General features: G+C 45.2%; 2 protein-coding genes across 4 annotated transcripts; both read right to left on the reverse strand.

Annotated features, from left to right (window-relative positions):
- Positions 1–2,798: 2,798 nt before the first annotated feature.
- LOC123485652 lies at positions 2,799–4,007 on the reverse strand. The gene is made up of 2 exons (XM_045216723.1): positions 3,209–4,007; positions 2,799–3,175 (listed from the first exon to the last, which is right to left on the reverse strand). Exons 1-2 carry the CDS (start codon positions 3,858–3,860, stop codon positions 3,144–3,146), a joined length of 684 nt encoding a protein of 227 aa, XP_045072658.1. The 5' UTR covers positions 3,861–4,007; the 3' UTR covers positions 2,799–3,143.
- Positions 4,008–5,644: 1,637 nt separating this feature from the next.
- LOC123485655 (cullin-4B-like) lies at positions 5,645–23,335 on the reverse strand. Of its 3 annotated transcripts, none has more exons than XM_045216725.1 (19): positions 22,673–23,318; positions 21,960–22,075; positions 20,390–20,493; positions 19,562–19,631; positions 19,361–19,434; positions 18,911–19,073; positions 18,639–18,728; positions 17,404–17,486; positions 16,271–16,338; positions 15,577–15,695; positions 15,266–15,458; positions 14,847–15,062; positions 13,641–13,726; positions 12,610–12,717; positions 12,361–12,474; positions 12,082–12,217; positions 8,343–8,515; positions 6,893–7,045; positions 5,645–6,464 (listed from the first exon to the last, which is right to left on the reverse strand). In XM_045216725.1, the coding sequence occupies exons 1-19, from the start codon at positions 22,812–22,814 to the stop codon at positions 6,369–6,371; spliced, it is 2,304 nt and encodes a 767-aa protein (XP_045072660.1). In that variant the 5' UTR covers positions 22,815–23,318; the 3' UTR covers positions 5,645–6,368. The 3 variants fall into 3 exon arrangements, with proteins under 3 accessions (XP_045072660.1, XP_045072661.1, XP_045072662.1); XM_045216726.1 differs by having other exon boundaries at positions 12,112–12,217; positions 22,673–23,317; XM_045216727.1 differs by lacking the exons at positions 5,645–6,464; positions 6,893–7,045; positions 8,343–8,515; ... (5 more) ...; positions 15,266–15,458; positions 15,577–15,695 and adding an exon at positions 15,779–16,210 and having other exon boundaries at positions 22,673–23,335.
- Positions 23,336–23,853: the final 518 nt, after the last annotated feature.

Raw genomic sequence — 23,853 nt, forward strand, 5'->3', positions numbered from 1 at the left:
ATTTAAAAACATCAGCTAAACAGATATTTATAGGCCAAGAGGAGGCCCATAGCAAAACAAATATTTACATAGCAGATAAACAAGTACTAATGATCTAGTAGATGTGTTTTATGTTGTGTTAACTATGTATACTGCTGTCTTGGCTCACTTGGAAAATATGTCAATGTGACCTCTGGTTAAATAAAGGATGGTGGCCAATGTTTTTTAACTTGTCTGTGATCTAGGGGCGGCAGGTAGCTTAGAGGTGAAGAGCGTTGTGCCAGTAACCGAAAGGTCGCTGGTTCTAATCCCCGAGCCAACTAGGTGAAAAATCTGTCGATGTGCCCTTGAGCAAGGCACTTAACCCTAATTGCTCCTGTAAGTCGCTCTGGATAAGAGCGTCTGCTAAATAATGTAAATGTAAATCTAAGTGGAGAGAGATATAAAGCCCAGTAGCCAGTCTATAGTAAAGAGGAAAGGGATAGAGCAGTAGCCAGTGTCTTATATCAAAGAGGAAAGAGAGCAGTAGCCATGTGAGGACCCACGCGCAGGTCAGGGTAAAGTACTGCGGCGTGCCGCCATAGGCAGTCAGCTGACTATTTCTGTTTTTCAAATGGCACCCTATATAGTGCACTACTTTTGACCTGAGCCCTGTTCAAACGTAGTGTACTATAGGGAAAAAAATCTCTCTCTCTCTCGGCCAGAAAACTCTTGCCTCCACTTCCATCAGTTTCACTTTATCTTGTCTTCTGTCTAGTCCAGGGATCATAAACTACATTCAGTCGCGGCCTGATAATTAAATATATTTTCTAGACTGCAATTTCACCGCAGAAAGCCCAAACATATATATTTCAAATTTAATTTGTCATATGTGCCGAATACAACTGGTGTAGACTTTACTGTGAAACGCTTGCTTACGAGCCCTTCCCAACAACGCAGTTTAAAAATAATAGTAACAAAAGAGGAATAAAATACACAAGAATGGAGCTATATACAGGAGGTACCAGTACCAGATCAATGTACAGCTATATACAGGAGTACCAGTACCAGATCAATGTGGAGCTATATACAGGAGTACCAGTACCAGATCAATGTACAGCTATATACAGGAGGTACCAGTACCAGATCAATGTGGAGCTATATACAGGAGTACCAGTACCAGATCAATGTGCAGCTATATACAGGGAGTACCAGTACCAGATCAATGTACAGCTATATACAGGGAGTACCAGATCAATGTGCTGCTATATACAGGAGTACCAGTACCAGATCAATGTGGAGCTATATACAGGAGTACCAGTACCAGATCAATGTGCAGCTATATACATGGAGTACCAGATCTATGTGCAAAGGTATGAGGTAGATATGTACATGAAGGCAGGGTAAAGTGACTAGGCATCAGGATAGATAATAATAAGGTATGAGGTAGATATGTACATGAAGGCAGGTTAAGTGACTAGGCATCAGGATAGATAATAATAAGGTATTTGAGGTAGATGTGTACATGAAGGCAGGGTTAAGTGACTAGGCATCAGGATAGATAATAATAAGGTATGAGGTAGATGTGTACATGAAGGCAGGTTAAGTGACTAGGCATCAGGATAGATAATAATAAGGTATTTGAGGTAGATGTGTACATGAAGGCAGGTTAAGTGACTAGGCATCAGGATAGATAAGGTATTTGAGGTAGATGTGTACATGAAGGCAGGGTAAAGTGACTAGGCATCAGGGTAGATAATAATAAGGTATTTGAGGTAGATGTGTACATGAAGGCAGGGTTAAGTGACTAGGCATCAGGATAGATAATAATAAGGTATGAGGTAGATGTGTACATGAAGGCAGGTTAAGTGACTAGGCATCAGGATAGATAATAATAAGGTATTTGAGGTAGATGTGTACATGAAGGCAGGTTAAGTGACTAGGCATCAGGATAGATAATAAGGTATTTGAAGTAGATGTGTACATGAAGGCAGGTTAAGTGACTAGGCATCAGGATAGATAATAAGGTATTTGAGGTAGATGTGTACATGAAGGCAGGGTAAAGTGACTAGGCATCAGGGTAGATAATAATAAGGTATTTGAGGTAGATGTGTACATGAAGGCAGGGTTAAGTGACTAGGCATCAGGATAGATAGAGTAAAATAAACAGAGTAGCAGCAGTAAATTATGAGCGTAGTGTGTGTGTTATGTGTGTGTGCATGTGAATGTGTGTGGGTTTTATTTGACCAAAACAATCATTTTAAACCTTGCTTAGATTTGTATATGATCACAGGTCTCCATTATGCGTGGAAATACTTGGGAACAGATTTCCAAAATTAAAATCACTTGAAGCTGATTTCCTGGTGTTTTTAGTCTTATGTCCAACAATGAATATTCTATTTTATTTCAAATAAAAACCCCCGCGTGCCAAATTCATCCCAAAAGTTGGGGAACCATGGTCTACTCCACTTTAGTTCCTCTGTAGTCTGATTCCAACCATCTTTTCACAAAACGATTTTACTCATTACACATTTTAGTCATTTAGCAGACGCTCTTATCCAGAGCGACTTAGTTAGTGAATACATATTTTTTGAATACTGGCACCCCGTGGGAACTCATGTAGTATTTCTTCAGGGGTCCTAGCCAGCATTGTTGATTTCTTCAGGTGTCCTAACCAGTAAGGTTGTTGAGAATGTGAGGGGGGTGGTTTGATAACAGGATTCTAAATGCAACACTTACAAGCAGCAGCAGCTCCTCTGACTCACCACTAAGCCACATACATCCTGTTCTGTTGAGAGGGCGTGAAGGGGCAGGCTCACTGAAGAGGGGAATCACAATAATTAAAACATACCTTGCTTTACTGTACTTGTGTCAAAGAATTTAACAATTCAGTAGCAAACTGATGGTAAACAGACTTAAGTTTTAGTTGAGATGGAGAGAAAGACACTTTAGGCACACCCAGGGATGAGAGGTTGAGGGTGGTCAGGAGAGGTTTAGGGGGGTGAGGGGTAGAGGAGGGTCAGGAGAGGTTGAGAAGAGGCTGGGGGTGAGGAGAGGGGTTATTCCACAGCAGCGTGCCAAAAGCTGAGGACAGAACCTCTGACATCTCAGGTCACTCACCCTCCTCCTACGACAGCAAGGATAATTTGTTTCTCTAAGGAATTACTCAGCTTCAGGGGCAGAAATCAAATTAGCCTGTAGCCAGCAATGGAGCCATATACTGACAGCCAGTAGCCAGCCATGGAGCCATATACTGACAGCCAGTAGCCAGCCATGGAGCCATATACTGACAGCCAGTAGCCAGCCATGGTGCCATATACTGTCAGCCAGTAGCCAGCCATGGAGCCATATACTGACAGCCTGTAGCCAGCCATGGTGCCATATACTGACAGCCAGTAGCCAGCCATGGTGCCATATACTGACAGCCAGTAGCCAGCCATGGTGCCATATACTGACAGCCAGTAGCCAGCCATGGTGCCATATACTGACAGCCAGTAGCCAGCCATGGAGCCATATACTGACAGCCTGTAGCCAGCCATGGTGCCATATACTGACAGCCAGTAGCCAGCCATGGTGCCATATACTGACAGCCTGTAGCCAGCCATGGTGCCATATACTGACAGCCAGTAGCCAGGCATGGTGCCATATACTGACAGCCAGTAGCCAGCCATGGTGCCATATACTGACAGCCAGTAGCCAGGCATGGTGCCATATACTGACAGCCAGTAGCCAGCCATGGTGCCATATACTGACAGCCAGTAGCCAGGCATGGAGCCATATACTGACAGCCAGTAGCCAGCCATGGTGCCATATACTGACAGCCAGTAGCCAGGCATGGAGCCATATACTGTCAGCAGAGTGATACACAAAGGGGCTTCCTCAATAGACACACACAAAAACATACATGTTGATGAACACAGTTGAAAGGAAGAATCGAGAACACTTGAGATTCAGTCAATGATTATTTCTCACTAGCTCAACCAACTACAGTGAGGGAAGAATGTATTTGATCCCCTGCTGATTTTGTACGTTTGCCCACTGACAAAGAAATGATGAGTGTATAATTTTAATGGTAGGTTTATTTGAACAGTGAGAGACAGAATAACAACAAAAAAATCCAGAAAAACGCATGTCAAAAATGTTATAAATTGATTTGCATTTTAATGGAGGCAAATAAGTATTTGACCCCCTCTCAATCAGAAAGATTTCTGGCTCCCAGATGTCTTTTATACAGGTAACAAACTGAGATTAGGAGCACACTCTTAAAGGGAGTGCTCCTAATCTCAGTTTGTTACCTGTATGAAAGACACCTGTCCACAGAAGCAATCAATCAATCAGATTCCAAACTCTCCACCATGGTCAAGACCAAAGAGCTCTCCAAGGATGTCAGGGACAAGATTGTAGACCTACACAAGGCTGGAATGGGCTACAAGACCATCACCAAGCAGGTTGGTGAGAAGGTCACAACAGTTGGTGCGATTATTTGCAAATGGAAGAAACACAAAATAACTGTCAATCTCCCTCAGCCTGGGGCTCCATGCAAGATCTCACCTCGTGGAGTTGCAATGATCATGAGAACGGTGAGGAATCAGCCCAGAACTACACGGGAGGATCTTGTCAATGATCTCAAGGCAGCTGGGACCATAGTCACCAAGAAAACAATTGGTAACACACTATGCCGTGAAGGACTGAAATCCTGCAGCGCCTGCAAGGTCCCCCTGCTCAAGAAAGCACATATACAGGGCCGTCTGAAGTTTGCCAATGAACATCTGAATGATTCAGAGGAGAACTGGGTGAAAGTGTTGTGGTCAGATGAGACCAAAATCGAGCTCTTTGGCATCAACTCAACTCACCGTGTTTGGAGGAGGAGGAATGCTGCCTATGACTCCAAGAACACCATACCCACCGTCAAACATGGAGGTGGAAACATTATGCTTTGGGGGTGTTTTTCTAAGGGGACAGGACAACTTCACCGCATCAAAAGAGACGATGGACGGGGCCATGTACCGTCAAATCTTGGGTGAGAAGCTCCTTCCCTCAGCCAGGGCATTGAAAATGGGTTGTGGATGGGTATTCCAGCATGACAATGACCCAAAACACACGGCCAACACAACAAAGGAGTGGCTCAAGAAGGAGCACATTAAGGTCCTGGAGTGGCCTAGCCAGTCTCCAGACCTTAATCCCATAGAAAATCTGTGGAGGGAGCTGAAGGTTCGAGTTGCCAAACATCAGCCTCCAAACCTTAATGACTTGGAGAAGATCTGCAAAGAGGAGTGGGACAAAATCCCTCCTGAGATGTGTGCAAACCTGGTGGCCAACTACAAGAAACGTCTGACCTCTAAATGCCAACAAGGGTTTTGCCACCAAGTACTAAGTCATGTTTTGCAGAGGGGTCAAATACTTATTTCCCTCATTAAAATGCAAATCAATTTATAACATTTTTGAAATGCGTTTTTCTGGATTTTTTTTGTTATTCTGTCTCTCACTGTTCAAATAAACCTACCATTAAAATTATAGACTGATAATTTCTTTGTCAGAGGGCAAACTTACAAAATCAGCAGGGGATCAAATACTTTTCCCCCCTCACTGTACACACCACTAAGTTATACACACACCACTAAGTTATACACAAGTACTCAATCCATTTGATGTTCACACCATCAGACCATGAATGAACTCTTCTTCATTCATTAAATATCAATTTATTCATGTTTCCTTTCTCTCTCTTACAAAGAATACAATCTGGTCTACAAAAGAGCGTGGAAAGTGTTGGTCAAAATACAGGAGAACGCTAATCCAGGAGACAGTGTCCCCCGACCCCGTCTCAAAATCATCCCTCCCCTTGTCACTCCTTGTATCCGTATCCATGTCCATGTGACCCCCCAAACCCTGTTCCTGTTCCCTGTCTGACAACACTGTCATAGTGTTACCCCAGGCCGGTGCATGTTATGTTACCTCACAGAAAAAAACAGAAAAATCACCACACGCTAAACTACAGTGGAACTGATAGACTGATAACAATAAAGGTGGATGGATCACAACCCCCCCAAAAAAAACAACAACAACATCTGAGATAGCGCTGTGTTCTCTTCTTTGTTAGCGTTGTCAGCGGATATTTGTGCCGGCCGTCTCCCACCCACCAGACAGACTCCTCCAGCCCCACGACCCAGCCTGCCCTGCTCTGAGTCCCCCCTGAGGGTGGTGTTGGCTGGGCTGTGCAGGACCAGGTGGGGCTCTGGCCTCCAGACTGGCCCTCTCTGAGCTGGGCCCCAGAAGCAGGGGGGGAGGGGCGGTGAGGGGGTGGGGCAGGTCAAGGAGAGGCGGGGCTATATCAGGGTCAGCTGATGCCAACTTGCTGAGCCCACTGGCAGGGCACCGGAGGAGTGGTGAGGATGGAGGTGGCGACCCCCTCAGGCCACATAGTGGTACTGGTTGGGACTCTCCTTGTCTCTCTCCATGTAGTCTCTGTCAATCAGCGACTCAATCCGCTTCTTTAGGTCTCCAGGCTGAGGAGAGAACACACAGAGGAATGACACTGAAGGGTGTGCAGCCTAGAGCTGTGGGTGGGTGTGCAGCCTAGAGCTGTGGGTGGGTGTGCAGCCTAGAGCTGTGGGTGGGTGTGCAGCCTAGAGCTGTGGGTGGGTGTGCAGCCTAGAGCTGTGGGTGGGTGTGCAGCCTAGAGCTGTGGGTGGGTGTGCAGCCTAGAGCTGTGGGTGGGTGTGCAGCCTAGAGCTGTGGGTGGGTGTGCAGCCTAGAGCTGTGGGTGGGTGTGCAGCCTAGAGCTGTGGGTGGGTGTGCAGCCTAGAGCTGTGGGTGGGTGTGCAGCTTAGAGCTGTGGGTGGGTGTGCAGTGCCGTTTACTTGATGTGTGCCTGTTTTGTGGCTGTATATTTCAGGGTAGGAAAAAACAAAAGTGAAAGAAAGAAAGAGAGTACCTTGACGGGGAACTTGAGCTGGTTGTACAGTTCTGACACCAGCAGGTTGTGGCTCAGGGTTTTCCTCATCTTCATGATGCGGACCACGGCCGCGTCTATCTGGTACTGTCTGTCCTGGAACACACGCTCAGTGGTGCTCACCTGCTCCTCAACCTGGACACACACAGACGCATGAACAGAGACACACAGAAACATAAACACACAGAAATGTAACTCCACATTTATTTTCTGTGAACGTTTCACTTCCTGAATTAAAAATGACTCCAACCCTAGAGTTGACTGTGTGGACGCATGCTGGCCACACTACCGCCAATGAAGGGAAAGGGTGGAACTCAAAACTTAGGCAATAAGATTTAATGACGGGAACTTGATGAGGTGTCAACCCTCAGGGGAAAGCCCCATTATATGGATGAGTTAGTCTGATATAACAGTTAATGATTATGACCCATGGGGCGGCGCACAATTGGCCCAGCGTCGTCCAGGGTAGGGGAGGGAATGGCCGGCAGGGATGTAGCTCAGTTGGTAGAGTATGGCGTTTGCAACGCCAGGGTTGTGGGTTCGATTCCCACGGGGGGGTTGGAAAAAAAATAATGTATGCATTCACTAACTGTAAGTCCCTCTGGATAAGAGTGTCTGCTAAATGACTAAAATGTAAAAAATGTAATGATTAGAGGAGTCAGCAGTCCTTTCTGTACAACAGGCAGGCACAGACTTGACACAACGTTGTGTAGGAGTGACAATAAGAGGGGTGAGAGCGGTGTTGACCCTACCGTTTCCTTCAGAGAGCGGTGTTAACCCTACCGTTTCCTGCAGAGAGCGGTGTTAACCCTACCGTTTCCTGCAGAGAGCGGTGTTAACCCTACCGTTTCCTTCAGAGAGTGGTGTTAACCCTACCGTTTCCTTCAGAGAGCGGTGTTAACCCTACCGTTTCCTGCAGAGAGCGGTGTTAACCCTACCGTTTCCTGCAGAGAGCGGTGTTAACCCTACCGTTTCCTGCAGAGAGCGGTGTTAACCCTACCGTTTCCTTCAGAGAGCGGTGTTAACCCTACCGTTTCCTGCAGAGAGCGGTGTTAACCCTACCGTTTCCTGCAGAGAGCGGTGTTAACCCTACCGTTACCTTCAGAGAGCGGTGTTAACCCTACCGTTTCCTGCAGAGAGCGGTGTTAACCCTACCGTTTCCTGCAGAGAGCGGTGTTAACCCTACCGTTTCCTTCAGAGAGCGGTGTTAACCCTACCGTTTCCTTCAGAGAGCGGTGTTAACCCTACCGTTACCTTCAGAGAGCGGTGTTAACCCTACCGTTTCCTGCAGAGCGGTGTTAACCCTACCGTTTCCTGCAGAGAGCGGTGTTAACCCTACCGTTTCCTGCAGAGAGCGGTGTTAACCCTACCGTTTCCTTCAGAGAGCGGTGTTAACCCTACCGTTTCCTTCAGAGAGCGGTGTTAACCCTACCGTTTCCTTCATCTGAATCTGGTTGATCTTGATGCGGAACAGTTTGTGTCTGAAGTCGTTGTTGAAGTTGAAGCGGTCTCCGTCCTCTATGTCCTTCCCCCGGGGACTCTTATTGAGGACGCGCGCCTTCCCACAGGCCAGAGACTGCAGGGTACGCCTCAACTCACCCTCCTCTGGGGACAGAATGGGGACACAGATCACGGTTACACTACTTCCTTTCATCAAGTTTAATTGGGGAAATTACATGCATTTCATGAATGAGCCGAAATGTTATTGACCCCAAATATGCAATGAGATGAATGTAGAGAGAGAAAGATAAGAGAGAAAGAGGTGACTAGAAGGGCACTCAACATGTACTGCACTGACAAATCACTGATTGGTTGAAAGAAATTGATAGAGAAGATTGTGGGAGCTGTCCTGTTAGATTTCAGTGCAGCCTTTGACATGATTGACCATAACCCGTTGTTGAGAAAACGTGTGTGTTATGGCTTTTCATCATGGATTCAGAGCCATCTATCTAATAGAACTCAATGCTTCTAACGTCAAACATGTAAAGTGTGGTGTTCCGCAGGGCAGCACTCTAGGCCCTCTACTCTTTTCTATATTGAACGAAAATATAAAAACGCAACATGTAAAGTGTTTAGTCCAATGTTTCATGCGCTGAAATAAGACCCCAGAAATGTTCCATATGCACAAAAGCTTATTTCTCTCAGATTGTGCTCAAATTTGTTTACATCCCCATTAGTGAACATTTCTCCTTCGCCAAGATAATCCATCCACCTGACAGGTGTGGCATATCAAGAAGCTGATTAAACCGCATGATCATTACACAGGTGCACCTTGTGCTGGGGACAATAAAAGGCCACTAAAATGTACAGTTGTGTCACAACACAATATCACAGGTGTCTCAAGTTAAGGGAGCATGCAATTGTAATGCTGACTGCAGGAATATCCACCAGAGCTGTTGCCAGATAATGAAATGTTCATTTCTCTACCATAAACTGCACCCAACGTTGTTTTAGAAAATTTGGCAGTACGTCCAACTGGCCTCACAACCGCAGACCACCTGTAACCACGCCAGCCCAAGACCGCCACATCTGGCTTCACCTGCTGGATCGTCTGAGACCAGCCACCAGGACAGCTGATGAAACTGAGGAGTATTTCGGTCTGTAATAAAGCCCTTTTGTGGGGAAAAACTCATTCAGATTGGCTGGGCCTGGCTCCGCCCCTGCCCAGTCATGAAATCCATAGATTAGGGCCTAATGAATTTATTTTATTTTAATTGACTGATTTCCTTATATGAACTGTAACTCCGTAAAATCATTGAAAGTGTTGCATGAACATGTTTTTTCAGTATATTTTTACCAATGACCTGCCACTGGCATTAAAACAAAGCATTTGTGTCAATGTACGCTGATGATTCAACCGTATACGCATCAGCAACCACAGCCAATGAAGTTACTGAAACCCTTAAGAAAGAGTTGCAGTCTGTTTTGGAATCGGTGGCCAGTAATAAACTGGTCCTGAACATCTCTAAAACTAAGAGCATTGTATTTGGTACAAATCATTCCCAAAGCTCTAGACCTCCGCTGAATCTGGTAATGAATGGTGTGGCTGTTGAACAAGTTGAGGAGACTAAATTACTTGGTGTTACCTTAGATTGTAAACGGTCATGGTCAAAACATATAGATTCAATGGTTGTAAAGATGGGGAGAGGTCTGTCCGTAATTGATGCTCTGCTTTTTTGACACCACACTCCACAAAGCAAGTACTGCAGGCTCTGGTTTTATCTTGATTATTGTCCAGTCATGTGGTCCAGTGCTGCAAAGAAAGACCTATTTAAGCTGCAACTGGCCCAGAACAGAGCAGCACGTCTTGCTCTTCATTGTCATCAGAGGGCTGATATAAATACTATGCATGCCAGTCTCTCTTGGCTAAGAGTTGAGAGACTGACTGCATCACTTCTTGTTTTTATAAAAACACATTGTGTTGGAAATACCAAATGGTTTGCATAGTCAACTTACATACAGCACTGACACACACACTTACCCCACCAGAAATGCCACCGGATGTCTTTTCACAGTCCCCAGGTCCAGAACAAATTCAAGGAAACGTACAGTATTATACAGAGCCATGAGTGCATGGAACGCCCGTCTTAAATAGCGCAAGTGAACAGCAAACCTGGTTTAAAAAACAAATAAAGCAACAGCTCGCGGCACAACGCCTCTCCCCATGTGACCTACTTGTTGTGTGTATGTACTGACGTATGATGTACAGTTGAAGCCAGAAGTTTACATGCACCTTAGCCAAATACATTTAAACTCAGTTTCACAATTCCTGACATTTAATCCTAGTCAAAATTCCCTGTCTTAGGTCAGTTAGGATCATCACTTTATTTTAAGAAATGTGAAATGTCAGAATAATAGTAGAGAGAATTATTTATTTCAGCTTTTATTTCTTTCATCACATTCCCAGTGGGTCAGAAGTTTACATACACTCAATTAGTATTTGGTAGCATTGCCTTTAAATTGTTTAACTTGGGCCAAACGTTTCGGATAGCCTTCCACAAGCTTCCCACAATAAGTTGGGTGAATTTTGGCCCATTCCTCCTGACAGAGCTGGTGTAACTGTCAGGTTTGTAGGCCTCCTTGCTCGCACACGCTTTCTCAGTGCTGCCCACACATTTTCTATAGGATTGAGGTCAGGGCTTTGTGATGGCCACTCCAATACCTTGACTTTGTTGTCCTTAAGCCATTTTGCCACAACTTTGGAAGTATGCTTGGGGTTGTCCATTTGTCCATTTGGAAGACCCATTTGCGACCAAGCTTTAACTTCCAGACTGGTGTCTTGAGATGTTACTTCAATATATCCACATAATTTTCCTTCCTCATGATGCCATCTATTTTGTGAAGTGCACCAGTCCCTCCTGCAGCAAAGCACCCCGACAGCATGATGCTGCCACCCTGTGCTTCATGGTTGGGATGGTGTTCTTCGGCTTACAAGCAACCCCCTTTTTACTCCAAACATAACGATGGTCATTATGGTCAAACAATTCTATCTTTGTTTCATCAGACCAGAGGACATTTCTCCAAAAAGTACGATCTTTGTCCCCATGTGCAGTTGCAAACCGTGGTCTGGCTTTTTTATGGCGGTTTTGGAGCAGTGGCTTCTTCCTTGCTGAGCGGCCTTTCAGGTTATGTCGATATAGGACTCGTTTTACTGTGGATTTAGATACTTTTGTACCTGTTTCCTCCAGCATCTTCACAAGGTCCTTTGCTGTTGTTCTGGGATTGATGATACAGTGAATTATAAGTGAAATAATCTGTCAGTAAACAATTGTTGGAAAAATTACTTGTGTCCTGCACAAAGTAGATGTCCTTACCGACTTGCCAAAACTATAGTTTGTTAACAAGAAATTTGTGGAGTGGTTGAAAAACGAGTTTTAATAACTCCAACCTAAGTGTATGTAAACTTCCGACTTCAACTATATGTGGAACTGATAGACGCGCACACACACACTACATGTTAATGTTTTTAAATGTCTGTAAATTGTAAAGTATTTTGTCTGTAATGTCTTTTTCATTATGTGTCGGGCCCCAGTAAGAATAGCTGTCGCCATTGGCTAAAGGGGATCCTAATAAATGTAATCGAGAGAAAGCGAAGCTGCACCTATGATGAAAGAAAGAAGAGAAAGAAAGAGAAGCTGTACCTATGAAGACAGACAGAGGAGAAGCTGTACCTATGAAGACAGACAGAGGAGAAGCTGTACCAATGCCAGTGGCTGATTTGATCTCCTCCATGCTGAACTCCTCCCCCTCGTTGAACATCAGTAGTACCAACGTCTGGAACAGAGACACTTGCAGCTCCTTCTTACCCTGTAGACAGACGCACACAGTTATTGAGACGCGTCTAGAACAGACACCCGCAGCTTCTTCTTGTGAAAGACGCATTAGAAATTTGAAACAAAAAAAGCTGTCCATCTTCTAGGACAGTGTTGCTCTGGTCCTTTCACTCGCACCTCTTTAAACTCAGTCTTCAGAACAGCGTGGCCCAGGGTGGGCTGCCACTGGAGCTTCCTGCCACTGTGTTTCCCCAGATAGAACAGCTTGAATACCTCCTGGAGCTTCACCATCTGGGGGGAGAGGGGGCATAGAAACTTTATCTATGCTTCATAAAAACCTAACCAACACTCAGATTAGATTGACACATCCTGCAATACTTTTTGCTAGCATACATACACCACCCAACCACACACAGACAGACAGACCTCAGGGGGCAGGTGGACCTCCATAGGAGTGTATGAGGGCCAGTAGCCCATGGTGAGGATGTTGACCGTCAGCTCCATCTGGCTGGGCTCACTCTGGTTCTGGGTGTACTGAAGGAGACAGACAACCTGATTCAATACATTAATGTACTGGGGGAGACAGACAACCTGATTCAATACATTCATGTACTGGGGGAGACAACCTTATTCAATACATTAATGTCCTGTAGTGGGAGAAAGTCAAATCCTTAATTTCTTGGAAAACGGTGTGTAAAGAACAGTCTGGAACTAGTAGAGCTAATGCTAACATTATGATGAGTTTTGATGAAGCAGCTGTTGTTCTGCCACCAGTCATTGCAGTAGCCTCCAGAGTCAGCTGCTATGCTCATCTGACCCAACGATACATTCACAGAGAAACCTGTTGATCTACGGACTGATTACTGATAAGTCAGTTCCTCTTAATTGTGTGGCTGCAGGTCTACAACTTCAGGGTAATTTAAAACAGGCTAAGCAAGCTTTTTATGTAAGTGAAGGAAGAGCTAGCTAACCATGTCAGTAAGCTAGCTAGCTAACCATGTCAGTAAGCTAGCTAGCTAACCATGTCAGTAAGCTAGCTAGCTAGCTAGCTAGCTACCTACAACAGCTCCACAGCTGAAAGTCACGGCACTAGCGACCAATGTCCTGGCACAAAACTTGTACAGGAGATAGCTACCGGTTTGTTTTTATTTTCTCACAATCGCAAACTATTAAATCCCTGTCACAACATTTTTGTACTAATTTAGCTAGCTATTCTTCCGATTTCATGGAGTCATACGAGAGCGCAGTGATTAGGAACTACAGTATGTTTTGATTTTAATGGCGGACGCTCAATATTCAAATACGAGTTCCACGTTTACAAGACAGATCGGTTGAGGGACGAGTGTCACGGAGGAGTGACGCCATCTGACGTGAGACAATGTTGTCATCTACGATTCACTGATGGTAAATCTATTACAGCAACTACTATAGTGATATCGATGAGTCTGTGTGTTAACCTGTTTGAACTGGATCATGACGTCTTTGGAGAGCTCCATGTCCTTAAACATCCCCTCCAGCTTACTGGTGAAGGCCGCTCCACACTCTGCAGGGACAGGAAGCCACAAACCATCACACTCACTTCCCGTTAACAGGTTTTATAGAGTAATACAGTGCATGACTTCATGACTTGGGGTGGTGCTTCTACAGTCACACACCAGAGATAGTGACCATTGAGTTTAACAAACCACCGATAGGCTGACCTCTGCTGATGTCTTCACTAGCAGTTGAAGCAAAGTCAAACATTGAAAAACAACCTGTGCGGGTACATTTTGACATTGGCGGGTAAGATGTTTATTTCAGCAGCCATGTTGGCGGGTGGTCATTTCTTAAAACGCGAGCATTTCACTCGCATTTGCAAATAAAAATGTAGTTAGAAGTCAAGAATGAGCACATTTATAGCTAAATAAAATGCTGCAGTAACTGTTTTGAAAGTGTTTGTCGTTTTGTTTCATAGATGGTAGATAAAATCACACAAAGAACTAGGAATCATATATATCTCCCGCGACGCGCAGCAACACTGCCTGGCTGGGGAGCGGTGAGCACTGTGATTTAGACACGTTGCACACAGGCATAGAAGTCTGTCTAATTTCTAATTTACTGGAAAGTCTACTGAAGTGAGACTTTGTCCTTGTGTTTCTTGGCCATTTACAATGTTTTGTTCACAAGCTAGGTTGTTTTTCAATGTTTGACTTTGCTTCAACTGCTAGTGAAGACATCAGCTACTAGTCAGATGATGTAGTCTAATATCTCACAGGCACACTGTCACTGACCACTCCAGCGGCTGGAGTACCACCGCTGCCTCCGTAACCTCCCGCCCTTAAAAGGGGCAGCTTAACATCCTTCTCATCTGAGATATTTTGGTTAAAAGACTTGGGTCACAAAATGAAATAAATATTAGCAATATACCACATCACTGCTTACTAGTAATACATTTATTGTTTTAGAAACATTACCAAGGTTAAAAAAACTGGAGTGGCAGGTAGATTTTTTTATCTACCTGCCACAGTGGCTGGTAGACCAACAAGTTCCTTTCTGGCCCTGCCCACAGACAAAGCTTGCCACAACACAGATACCATAACATGTGATGGTGACAAACTTTGTGATTTTGGAGATCACTGCATTGTATCCTGTTATCATACAGTGTTGACGTTTGGACAACTTACCGTGTTTGAGTTTGGACAGCATGGACTTCTCAGCGTCCACCGAGGCACTCTTCCCCACCAGCAGGCGTTTGGCTAGGTCCTTCTTATAAAAGGCCTCAAACACATCCTTCCCATGGATGAAGCGGAAGATGATCATGATCTTGTCTAGAATTCTCTCCAGCTCCTCCTCTGTAGCCTCCTTGTTGCCCGCCCGCAATTTACAGTCCACGTACTTCGCTGTGCAGAGACAGGACACCACCATAGAGACAGGACACCACCAGTTAGATAAAACATACAGGAAACACTCAAACATAACTGGTGTGGGACCCCTGACCGGTATCTTAAGCAATGGAGCAAAAGTCCTTTGTTTTAAGATTCCAGGACCCTTTAAATATCTCCTGCTCTGGCTCTTTACACCCACAGCAGTCTCGTGTCCTCACCAATGAGCTCAGCAGGTTTGTTGGGTCTGTTGTTGATGAAGGCTTCGAAGGCCTCCTTCATAGCATTGATGAAGCTCTCGTTCCTGTTGAAACAGCCCTGGGCCACGTTGTCCATCTTATCCTTAAAGTCCAATAGGTCTTGAACCATGTCCTTATCCTTCTCTGGGGTGCCCACAATCTCACCACCAAAACTCTGTTAGGAGACACCTCAGTGAGACAGGAATCAATAGAAATGTTTCAGAGAGAGTAGTATACAGAGAGGAGAGAGACAGACAGAGAGGAGAGAGACAGACAGAGAGGAGAGAAAGTACCTTGATGTAGTCTCTCCAGTGCTGCAGCAGAGTGGGGAGTCCTCCCTTCACCTTACTGAAAAGCTGGTAGAGCAGAGCCAGCTCCATCACACGGTTACCATCTACCAGAATACTGAGACCTGGAGGAGAGGGTCAATATCACACGGTTACCATCTACCAGAATACTGAGACCTGGAGGAGAGGGTCAATATCACGCGGTTACCATCTACCAGAATACTGAGACCTGGAGGAGAGGGTCAATATCACACGGTTACCATCTACCAGAATACTGAGACCTGGAGGGTCAATATCCCACGGTTACCATCTACCAGAATACTGAGACCTGGAGGAGAGGGTCAATATCACACGGTTACCATCTACCAGAATACTGAGACCTGGAGGAGAGGGTCAATATCACACGGTTACCATCTACCAGAATACTGAGACCTGGAGGAGAGGGTCAATATCACACGGTTACCATCTACCAGAATACTGAGACCTGGAGGAGAGGGTCAATATCACACGGTTACCATCTACCAGAATACTGAGACCTGGAGGAGAGGGTCAATATCACACGGTTACCATCTACCAGAATACTGAGACCTGGAGGAGAGGGTCAATATCACACGGTTACCATCTACCAGAATACTGAGACCTGGAGGAGAGGGTCAATATCACACACACACACACACACACACACACTGCTGGTAGATACCTTTCTGTAAGATGGCCGTCATGTGTTCTCCAAGCAGCTGCTTCTCTACATTAGAGATAAGTGGCTTCCTGTTGAATACAAACAGATAGGAGAGAGAAAGGGAAGCGAGAGGAGAGAGAGAGAGAGAAGAGAGATGACAGATGGAGGAGGGGGTGAAAGAACACGAAGAGGTTCAAATCTGTGAGATGATCTAGTGTACTCTGACTGGAGCACAGGCCTGTCAGTCTAAGGGGTTAGTCTGACTGGAGCACAGGCCTGTCAGTCTAAGGGGTTAGTCTGACTGGAGCACAGGCCTGTCAGTCTAAGGGGTTAGTCTGACTGGAGCACAGGCCTGTGAGTCTAAGGGGTTAGTCTGACTGGAGCACAGGCCTGTGAGTCTAAGGGGTTAGTCTGACTGGAGCACAGGCCTGTCAGTCTAAGGTGTTAGTCTGACTGGAGCACAGGCCTGTGAGTCTAAGGGGTTAGTCTGACTGGAGCACAGGCCTGTCAGTCTAAGGTGTTAGTCTGACTGGAGCACAGGCCTGTGAGTCTAAGGGGTTAGTCTGACTGGAGCACAGGCCTGTCAGTCTAAGGGGTTAGTCTGACTGGAGCACAGGCCTGTCAGTCTAAGGGGGTTAGTCTGACTGGAGCACAGGCCTGTCAGTCTAAGGGGTTAGTCTGACTGGAGCACAGGCCTGTGAGTCTAAGGGGTTAGTCTGACTGGAGCACAGGCCTGTCAGTCTAAGGGGTTAGTCTGACTGGAGCACAGGCCTGTCAGTCTAAGGGGTTAGTCTGACTGGAGCACAGGCCTGTCAGTCTAAGGGGTTAGTCTGACTGGAGCACAGGCCTGTCAGTCTAAGGGGGTTAGTCTGACTGGAGCACAGGCCTGTCAGTCTAAGGGGTTAGTCTGACTGGAGCACAGGCCTGTCAGTCTAAGGGGTTAGTCTGACTGGAGCACAGGCCTGTCAGTCTAAGGGGTTAGTCTGACTGGAGCACAGGCCTGTGAGTCTAAGGGGTTAGTCTGACTGGAGCACAGGCCTGTCAGTCTAAGGGGTTAGTCTGACTGGAGCACAGGCCTGTCAGTCTAAGGGGTTAGTCTGACTGGAGCACAGGCCTGTCAGTCTAAGGGGTGTGGAGGAAGAGGCGGGTCTTACTGAGTGCTTTGGTCGAGGTAGCTGATGACACGATCGTTCTCTTCATCCAACCGACGAGCCACGTGATGCAGGTACTCTGGCACCTGGACACACACACACGCGTCACTTATAATATAATTTATAATATGCCATTTAGCAGACGCTTTTATCCAAAGCGACTTACAGTCATGCGTGCATACATTTTTTGTGTATGGGTGGTCCCGGGGATCGAACCCACTACCTTAGCGTTACAAGCGCCGTGCTCTACCAGCTGAGCTACAGAGGACCACACTTATGACCGTCACTAGGAGAAACCCAGATATGCTACCTATATAGGGAAAACCCAAATATGCTACCTATATAGGAGAAACCCAGATATGCTACCTATATAGGGGAAACCCAGATATGCTACCTATATAGGGGAAACCCAGATATGCTACCTATATAGGGGAAACCCAGATATGCTACCTATATAGGGGAAACCCAGATATGCTACCTATATAGGGGAAACCCAGATATGCTACCTATATAGGGGCAACCCAGATATGCTACCTATATAGGGGCAACCCAGATATGCTACCTATATAGGGGCAACCCAGATATGCTACCTATATAGGGGCAACCCAGATATGCTACCTATATAGGGGCAACCCAGATATGCTACCTATATAGGGGCAACCCAGATATGCTACCTATATAGGGGCAACCCAGATATGCTACCTATATAGGGGCAACCCAGATATGCTACCTATATAGGGGCAACCCAGATATGCTACCTATATAGGGGCAACCCAGATATGCTACCTATATAGGGGCAACCCAGATATGCTACCTATATAGGGGCAACCCAGATATGCTACCTATATAGGGGAAACCCAGATATGCTACCTATATAGGGGAAACCCAGATATGCAACCTATATAGGGGAAACCCAGATATGCTACCTATATAGGGGAAACCCAGATATGCTACCTATATAGGGGAAACCCAGATATGCTACCTATATAGGGGAAACCCAGATATGCTACCTATATAGGGGAAACCCAGATATGCTACCTATATAGAGGAAACCCAGATATGCTACCTATATAGGGGAAACCCAGATATGCTACCTATATAGGGGAAACCCATATATGCTACCTATATAGGGGAAACCCAGATATGCTACCTTTATAGGGGAAACCCAGATATGCTACATATATAGGGGCATGATCATAATATGGGATTAAAGCATTTGATTGACAGCGGTCACTCACGTCTCGTTCCTGCATCAGCCTCTGTCCCTCTGCAGCATACAGTCTGTTAGTCTCCATCAGAAACCGCTCCTCAAACGACTCTTTATACACCTGAGGAGAGAGACAACAGATTACACCAGGAGATCTCCAGATAATCTACACAGATTTGAGGAGAGAGACAATAGATTACGCCAGGAGATCAGACAATCTACATACTATCTGCCTATGGAACAAAAGTTTTACATTTGATTGGCCAATGGTAAAACAAGCCCCATGAAGAATTGACCAATCACCTGCAGGTCTGAGAGCATGCCCAGAAGGCTGCGGAGAAGGCTGCGGTCCACGGTCTCTCCGTTGCGTTCACGTTCGATCTGCTCAAGGATCCCGTCGACGGTACGTTTCTGGACTGCCCCGTCGCTCACGATGTGGGTCCGGAAGAGCTCCAGCCCAGTATCCCTGTGGAACACACACGGTCATGATGAACAGTAATGGTCACGGTCATAGGACAAACACATGGGTTGCATTCCAAATGGCACCCTATATCCTACATATAACTATTTTTGCCCAGATAGGACCTAGTCAAAAGTAGTGAACTAAATAGTGAATAGGGTGCCATTTCAGACGCAGCCATGGTCACGTTAAGGCCATAATGAAATGCTCACCATCACAGAACAGGAAAAGCCGTTTGCCACTGAGAACGGACGAATGTATGTTTCCTAATAGCTAGTGGACAGGGCTCTTACCAGATGGAGGGAAGCAGGGAGTTCTGAAGCACGTAGGTACGGTCCAGGAACAGAAAGATACTCCGGATCATGATCTGTAGTAAACAAGGTTACACATTACAAACATACATTATATTAATCTACAACATACATTTCAGACAGATTAAATGTCACATGATAAACAAAGGTCAAAGGTGAGATGAAAAAGGCTGTCTGACGAACCGTCTGTCTGCAGTGGTCCTGCCAGCATCGGTTCATCCTCTTCAGGAAAGACAGGCTGTCCAGGGACTCTGTGAGATGTTAAGGTTAAGGAACAGGCCTCAATTCAATAAAACACAACAGTCAAACTATCTCTTTGGAGGGTGCCTTTGCTCGCACCAGGTTGTGGTTAAAAAAACATCACATCCTTCTGACGACTAAAAACTGTGTAGTCAGTTTATAGAGAACACCATTACAGGGATGTTCATAGTTTTTTTATTTGCCATCAGTCCAAGCAGTGTGTCGCTGTGCGCAGCTAGCTGTTGGAAGAGGTCCAAAGTGCCCCCTGAGCGTCCGGTAGCCTAGCAGTTAAGAGCGTTGGGCCAGTAACCGAAATGTCACTGGTTCGAATTCATGAGCCGACTAGGTGAAAAAAATCTGTTGATGTGCCCTAAAGCAAGGCACCTTAACCCTAATTGCTCCTGTAAGTCTCTGGATAAGTCTCACAACTACTACACAGCAGCCTGCTGAAATACAGCTCTATGACATGAGGCTGCCAGGTTCCTTTTAGGCCCCCCAGTCACAACTAACCAGATAAACAAGTGTTATCAGGGAGACCCAGGCCAACGGTGCAGCATACAAATCAACTATTTTAAAAAACAAACATGTTATGTTACAGAGATAGTTATAAAACATGTGCATCTTCTCAGAGGAGCCACTGTCATGTGGCATCGTACAGGACACAGACGTTCTTATCAAGTCTCGACGTGAAATCTATCAAACAGGATTTTATAACATCCACACACACATGCGCACTTTCACACACAAAGACATACACAGTGTAAAGGATATTCTCTGAACTGGTGTATCTGGGCCTGGACATGGTCCTCACAGACCTGACGGAGCTGCTTGTAGAGTGTGGGGGAGACTTTATAGGAGCACAGGTTCTCCACTGCCTGAAACAGAGTTGAGAGAGAGACAGAGGGAAACATACTAAGCATTCCTAAATTCTGTAAGTTATCCCACCCTGTTTATAGGACACACACACAGATAAGTTACAAGATAGGGTTAGCCAAGTCCACAGGCTGGTGAATGGTCAGAGTGATAGGGTTAGCCAAGTCCACAGGCTGGTGAATGGTCAGAGTGATAGGGTTAGCCAAGTCAACAGGCTGGTGAATGGTCAGAGTGATAGGGTTAGCCAAGTCAACAGGATGGTGAATGGTCAGAGTGATAGGGTTAGCCAAGTCAACAGGATGGTGAATGGTCAGAGTGATAGGGTTAGCCAAGTCAACAGGCTGGTGAATGGTCAGAGTGATAGGGTTAGCCAAGTCAACAGGATGGTGAATGGTCAGAGTGATAGGGTTAGCCAAGTCAACAGGCTGGTGAATGGTCAGAGTGATAGGGTTAGCCAAGTCAACAGGATGGTGAATGGTCAGAGTGATAGGGTTAGCCAAGTCAACAGGCTGGTGAATGGTCAGAGTGATAGGGTTAGCCAAGTCAACAGGATGGTGAATGGTCAGAGTGATAGGGTTAGCCAAGTCAACAGGCTGGTGAATGGTCAGAGTGATAGGGTTAGCCAAGTCAACAGGATGGTGAATGGTCAGAGTGATAGTCCTATAAGGGCAGCAGGTAGCTTAGTGGTTAAGAGCGTTGTGCCAGTAACCGAAAGGTCGCTGGTTCTAATCCCCGAGCTGACTAGGTGAAAAATCTGTCGATGTGCCCTTGAGCAAGGCACTTAACCCTAATTGCTCCTGTAAGTCGCTCTGGATAAGAGCGTCTGCTAAATGACCAATTATTATTATAATTATTGATAGGGTTAGCCAAGTCAACAGGATGGTGAATGGTCAGAGTGATAGGGTTAGCCAAGTCAACAGGATGGTGGTTAGGTATGCTGACTGACTGCTGATGTGAGTTACAGGACCTGCTGGCTGGCATGGGGCAGCGCTCCTCTCCAATACTTTGAGATTAGAGAGAGGCATAGTGTCCTAGGACCGATGCCACCTCCAAATCTATGCTGCGTTCCAAATGACACCCTATACCCTAAATAGGGTGTCAGTTGGCACCACCCACCCAGACTGGCTGGGGCAACCAGCAGATCACACGACAACAACCAGCAGATCACACGACAAGACAGCTGGAGTAATGGCATCATACAGATGAAAAGTGTAAAGTGCCCATATCGGTACATATTATTCACATGGAAATACTGGGACTTGGATATAGTCATGTCATCAAGGCCCGGTGGACACATGAACTAGGCCTATGTTTTAGAATGGAAAATAAGGGCTGTAGCCTCAAGTATAGCACAAGCATTTCGCTACACCTGCTATAACATCTGCTAAACACGTGTATGTGACAAATACAATGTGATTTGTTTTATGTCCTGAAAGCACCACTGTCTGTTTGATGCTTTAGGCCTGACCTGGTAGAGTTCCTCCAGGTTGTACTTGATGGAGGTGCTGTTCTGGATGGCTCCTACTGCATCCCTAAGCTTCAGCCAGGTGTCCTCAGTGTAGTTCTCTGCTAGCTTTGGCCTGTCTGGGAACACACAACCGTTACACCACACCAAAGGCACAGCAAAATGGACAGACAATCAATGCAACATGACAGTTTTTTTACGCCTCTGGCTGGGTACCTCACTTAAACTAGGAGAAATTTGAAGTTTGTTTGTAAACAGTTGAATGCATGTTCAACCATTTGTAAACATCTGGCAGGGACAGAGTCAACAAATGTCAGGAAATGTCCAGTTTTCTAAAATGTAATAGATATATTTATTCTGCAAGAATGTCATTAGCTAGATGATGTAAACAGAGTTGAGTAATATTTCCAGGGCTGGTTGCAACGGAATATTCAGTTGTTTACATGCCATGGCTATTAATTGCGTCAAATATGTCACAAGCTAACATGGTCTGGAAACTTCCTAGGTTACCCAGCTGGCTATCATGGACAACTTAAAAATATGAACTCAAGTTACACTGCAATTTATGAGGAGTTACAAGTTACACAAGTAGAGTTAACTAGTTAGCCAATTACTAGCATATAGTTGATAGTCAGGCCAAACGGCTAAATAACGTTTAGCTACCTATCACGGTTAGCTAGCTAGCTAACGTTAACTAGCTATTCAGCACGCGTTACCTTTGAAATTTTTAATAACTAATTTCTTGGAGGCGCCAGCTTTGTTGGAGGCCAGGCCAGAAGTCCTCGTCACTCCGTTGTTGTTGTGCTCCGTCAGAGCAGAGAAGTTTGCTTTCTTGTCCTGTCGTATGTCTTCTGCCATTATTAGATAATGCAGAGGGCCGTTGTTGTGAAGAGTTGTTAGCTAAATTTAGCCTGTCAGCGGCACTTCTGCTTGTCCTCTCAAACGAGCCTAAAGTTGGATTATACAACTCTGACCCTGTTGCTTAAAATCATTCACGATGCACCACTTAGTCCGATCCCTCGCTGACACAGAAGTAGATACCTAGACCAAAGCCATAAAACTTAGGAAACTTTTGGATAAACCGAACAACTGAAAATTATATTTCGTTCAAGTCAGCTAACGTTAGCTAGCCTACCAGGTTAGCGGAATTATACGCGAAACAAACACTTTAGTATACACGCCGCGTCACTCCCTGGCCCATATTAAAATTTGGCAAATATTAAATGTTATATTTTTCAGACTTCCATGTGTGAAACAAATTAAAAGCAATATTCCATCTCAAAGTATCCATCGTTATTATTCCGCTGGAGATGTGGCGGTAGCCACATAGCTAACATAACAAAATGGCTTTTTACCTCCCCCTTGACAAGTGCATCTTGGGAGATTAGCATTCTACCCATGTGACGTTTGAAACTGCACAATTATTTAGACTTTCTTTTTTCAATAGTTCATATTTAAATGGTCCCAATTACATTTTATATTCAATCACTTTAGCGAAATTCATCAACTTTTATTGATTTTGCATGCTATAAAAGCATTTTAGGTACAAGCAATAACACATTAAACTCTTATTCAAATGATGTAGGCTGAAAATGTAAGCGTTTCTAACTGTGATGGTGGAATATAAATTGGTGCAGGATTGGTGCATCGTGATTTTATCAATTTACCCTGTTCTAAAAGTTAACTAGATTAAAAGGTATGATAGAGTACAGTATTCTACATTTAGTTGCTCATTTTAAACAGATGCATTTTCTTGGAAAGACAGGAGAAAGGTGTAATTGCAGCCCGCAATTCAGGGCATTCCTGCATGTGGGCATTCATGCATCTGCAGGAACCCCTCTTTATCCTTCTATTGGTACATTTTTAATCGCATAGACAATCAGAGGAAATGTAGAAT

Source organism: Coregonus clupeaformis, unplaced genomic scaffold (genome assembly GCF_020615455.1).
Source record: "Coregonus clupeaformis isolate EN_2021a unplaced genomic scaffold, ASM2061545v1 scaf0782, whole genome shotgun sequence".
In the NCBI taxonomy this organism is placed as follows: domain Eukaryota; kingdom Metazoa; phylum Chordata; class Actinopteri; order Salmoniformes; family Salmonidae; genus Coregonus; species Coregonus clupeaformis.

Coding starts and splice junctions, on each gene's coding strand:
- LOC123485655 (XM_045216725.1), bottom strand. CDS start 22,814: ATGGCAGAAGACATACGACAGGACAAGAAAGCAAACTTCTCTGCTCTG. Junction 20,494..21,959: donor ACCTGGAGGAACTCTACCAG/GTCAGGCCTAAA, acceptor ACTCTGTTTCAG/GCAGTGGAGAACCTGTGCTC. Junction 12,218..12,360: donor TGAAGACTGAGTTTAAAGAG/GTGCGAGTGAAA, acceptor GTCTGTCTACAG/GGTAAGAAGGAGCTGCAAGT.
- LOC123485652 (XM_045216723.1), bottom strand. CDS start 3,860: ATGTTTTTGTGTGTGTCTATTGAGGAAGCCCCTTTGTGTATCACTCTG. Junction 3,176..3,208: donor TGGCTACTGGCTGTCAGTAT/ATGGCTCCATGG, acceptor GGCTGTCAGTAT/ATGGCTCCATTGCTGGCTAC.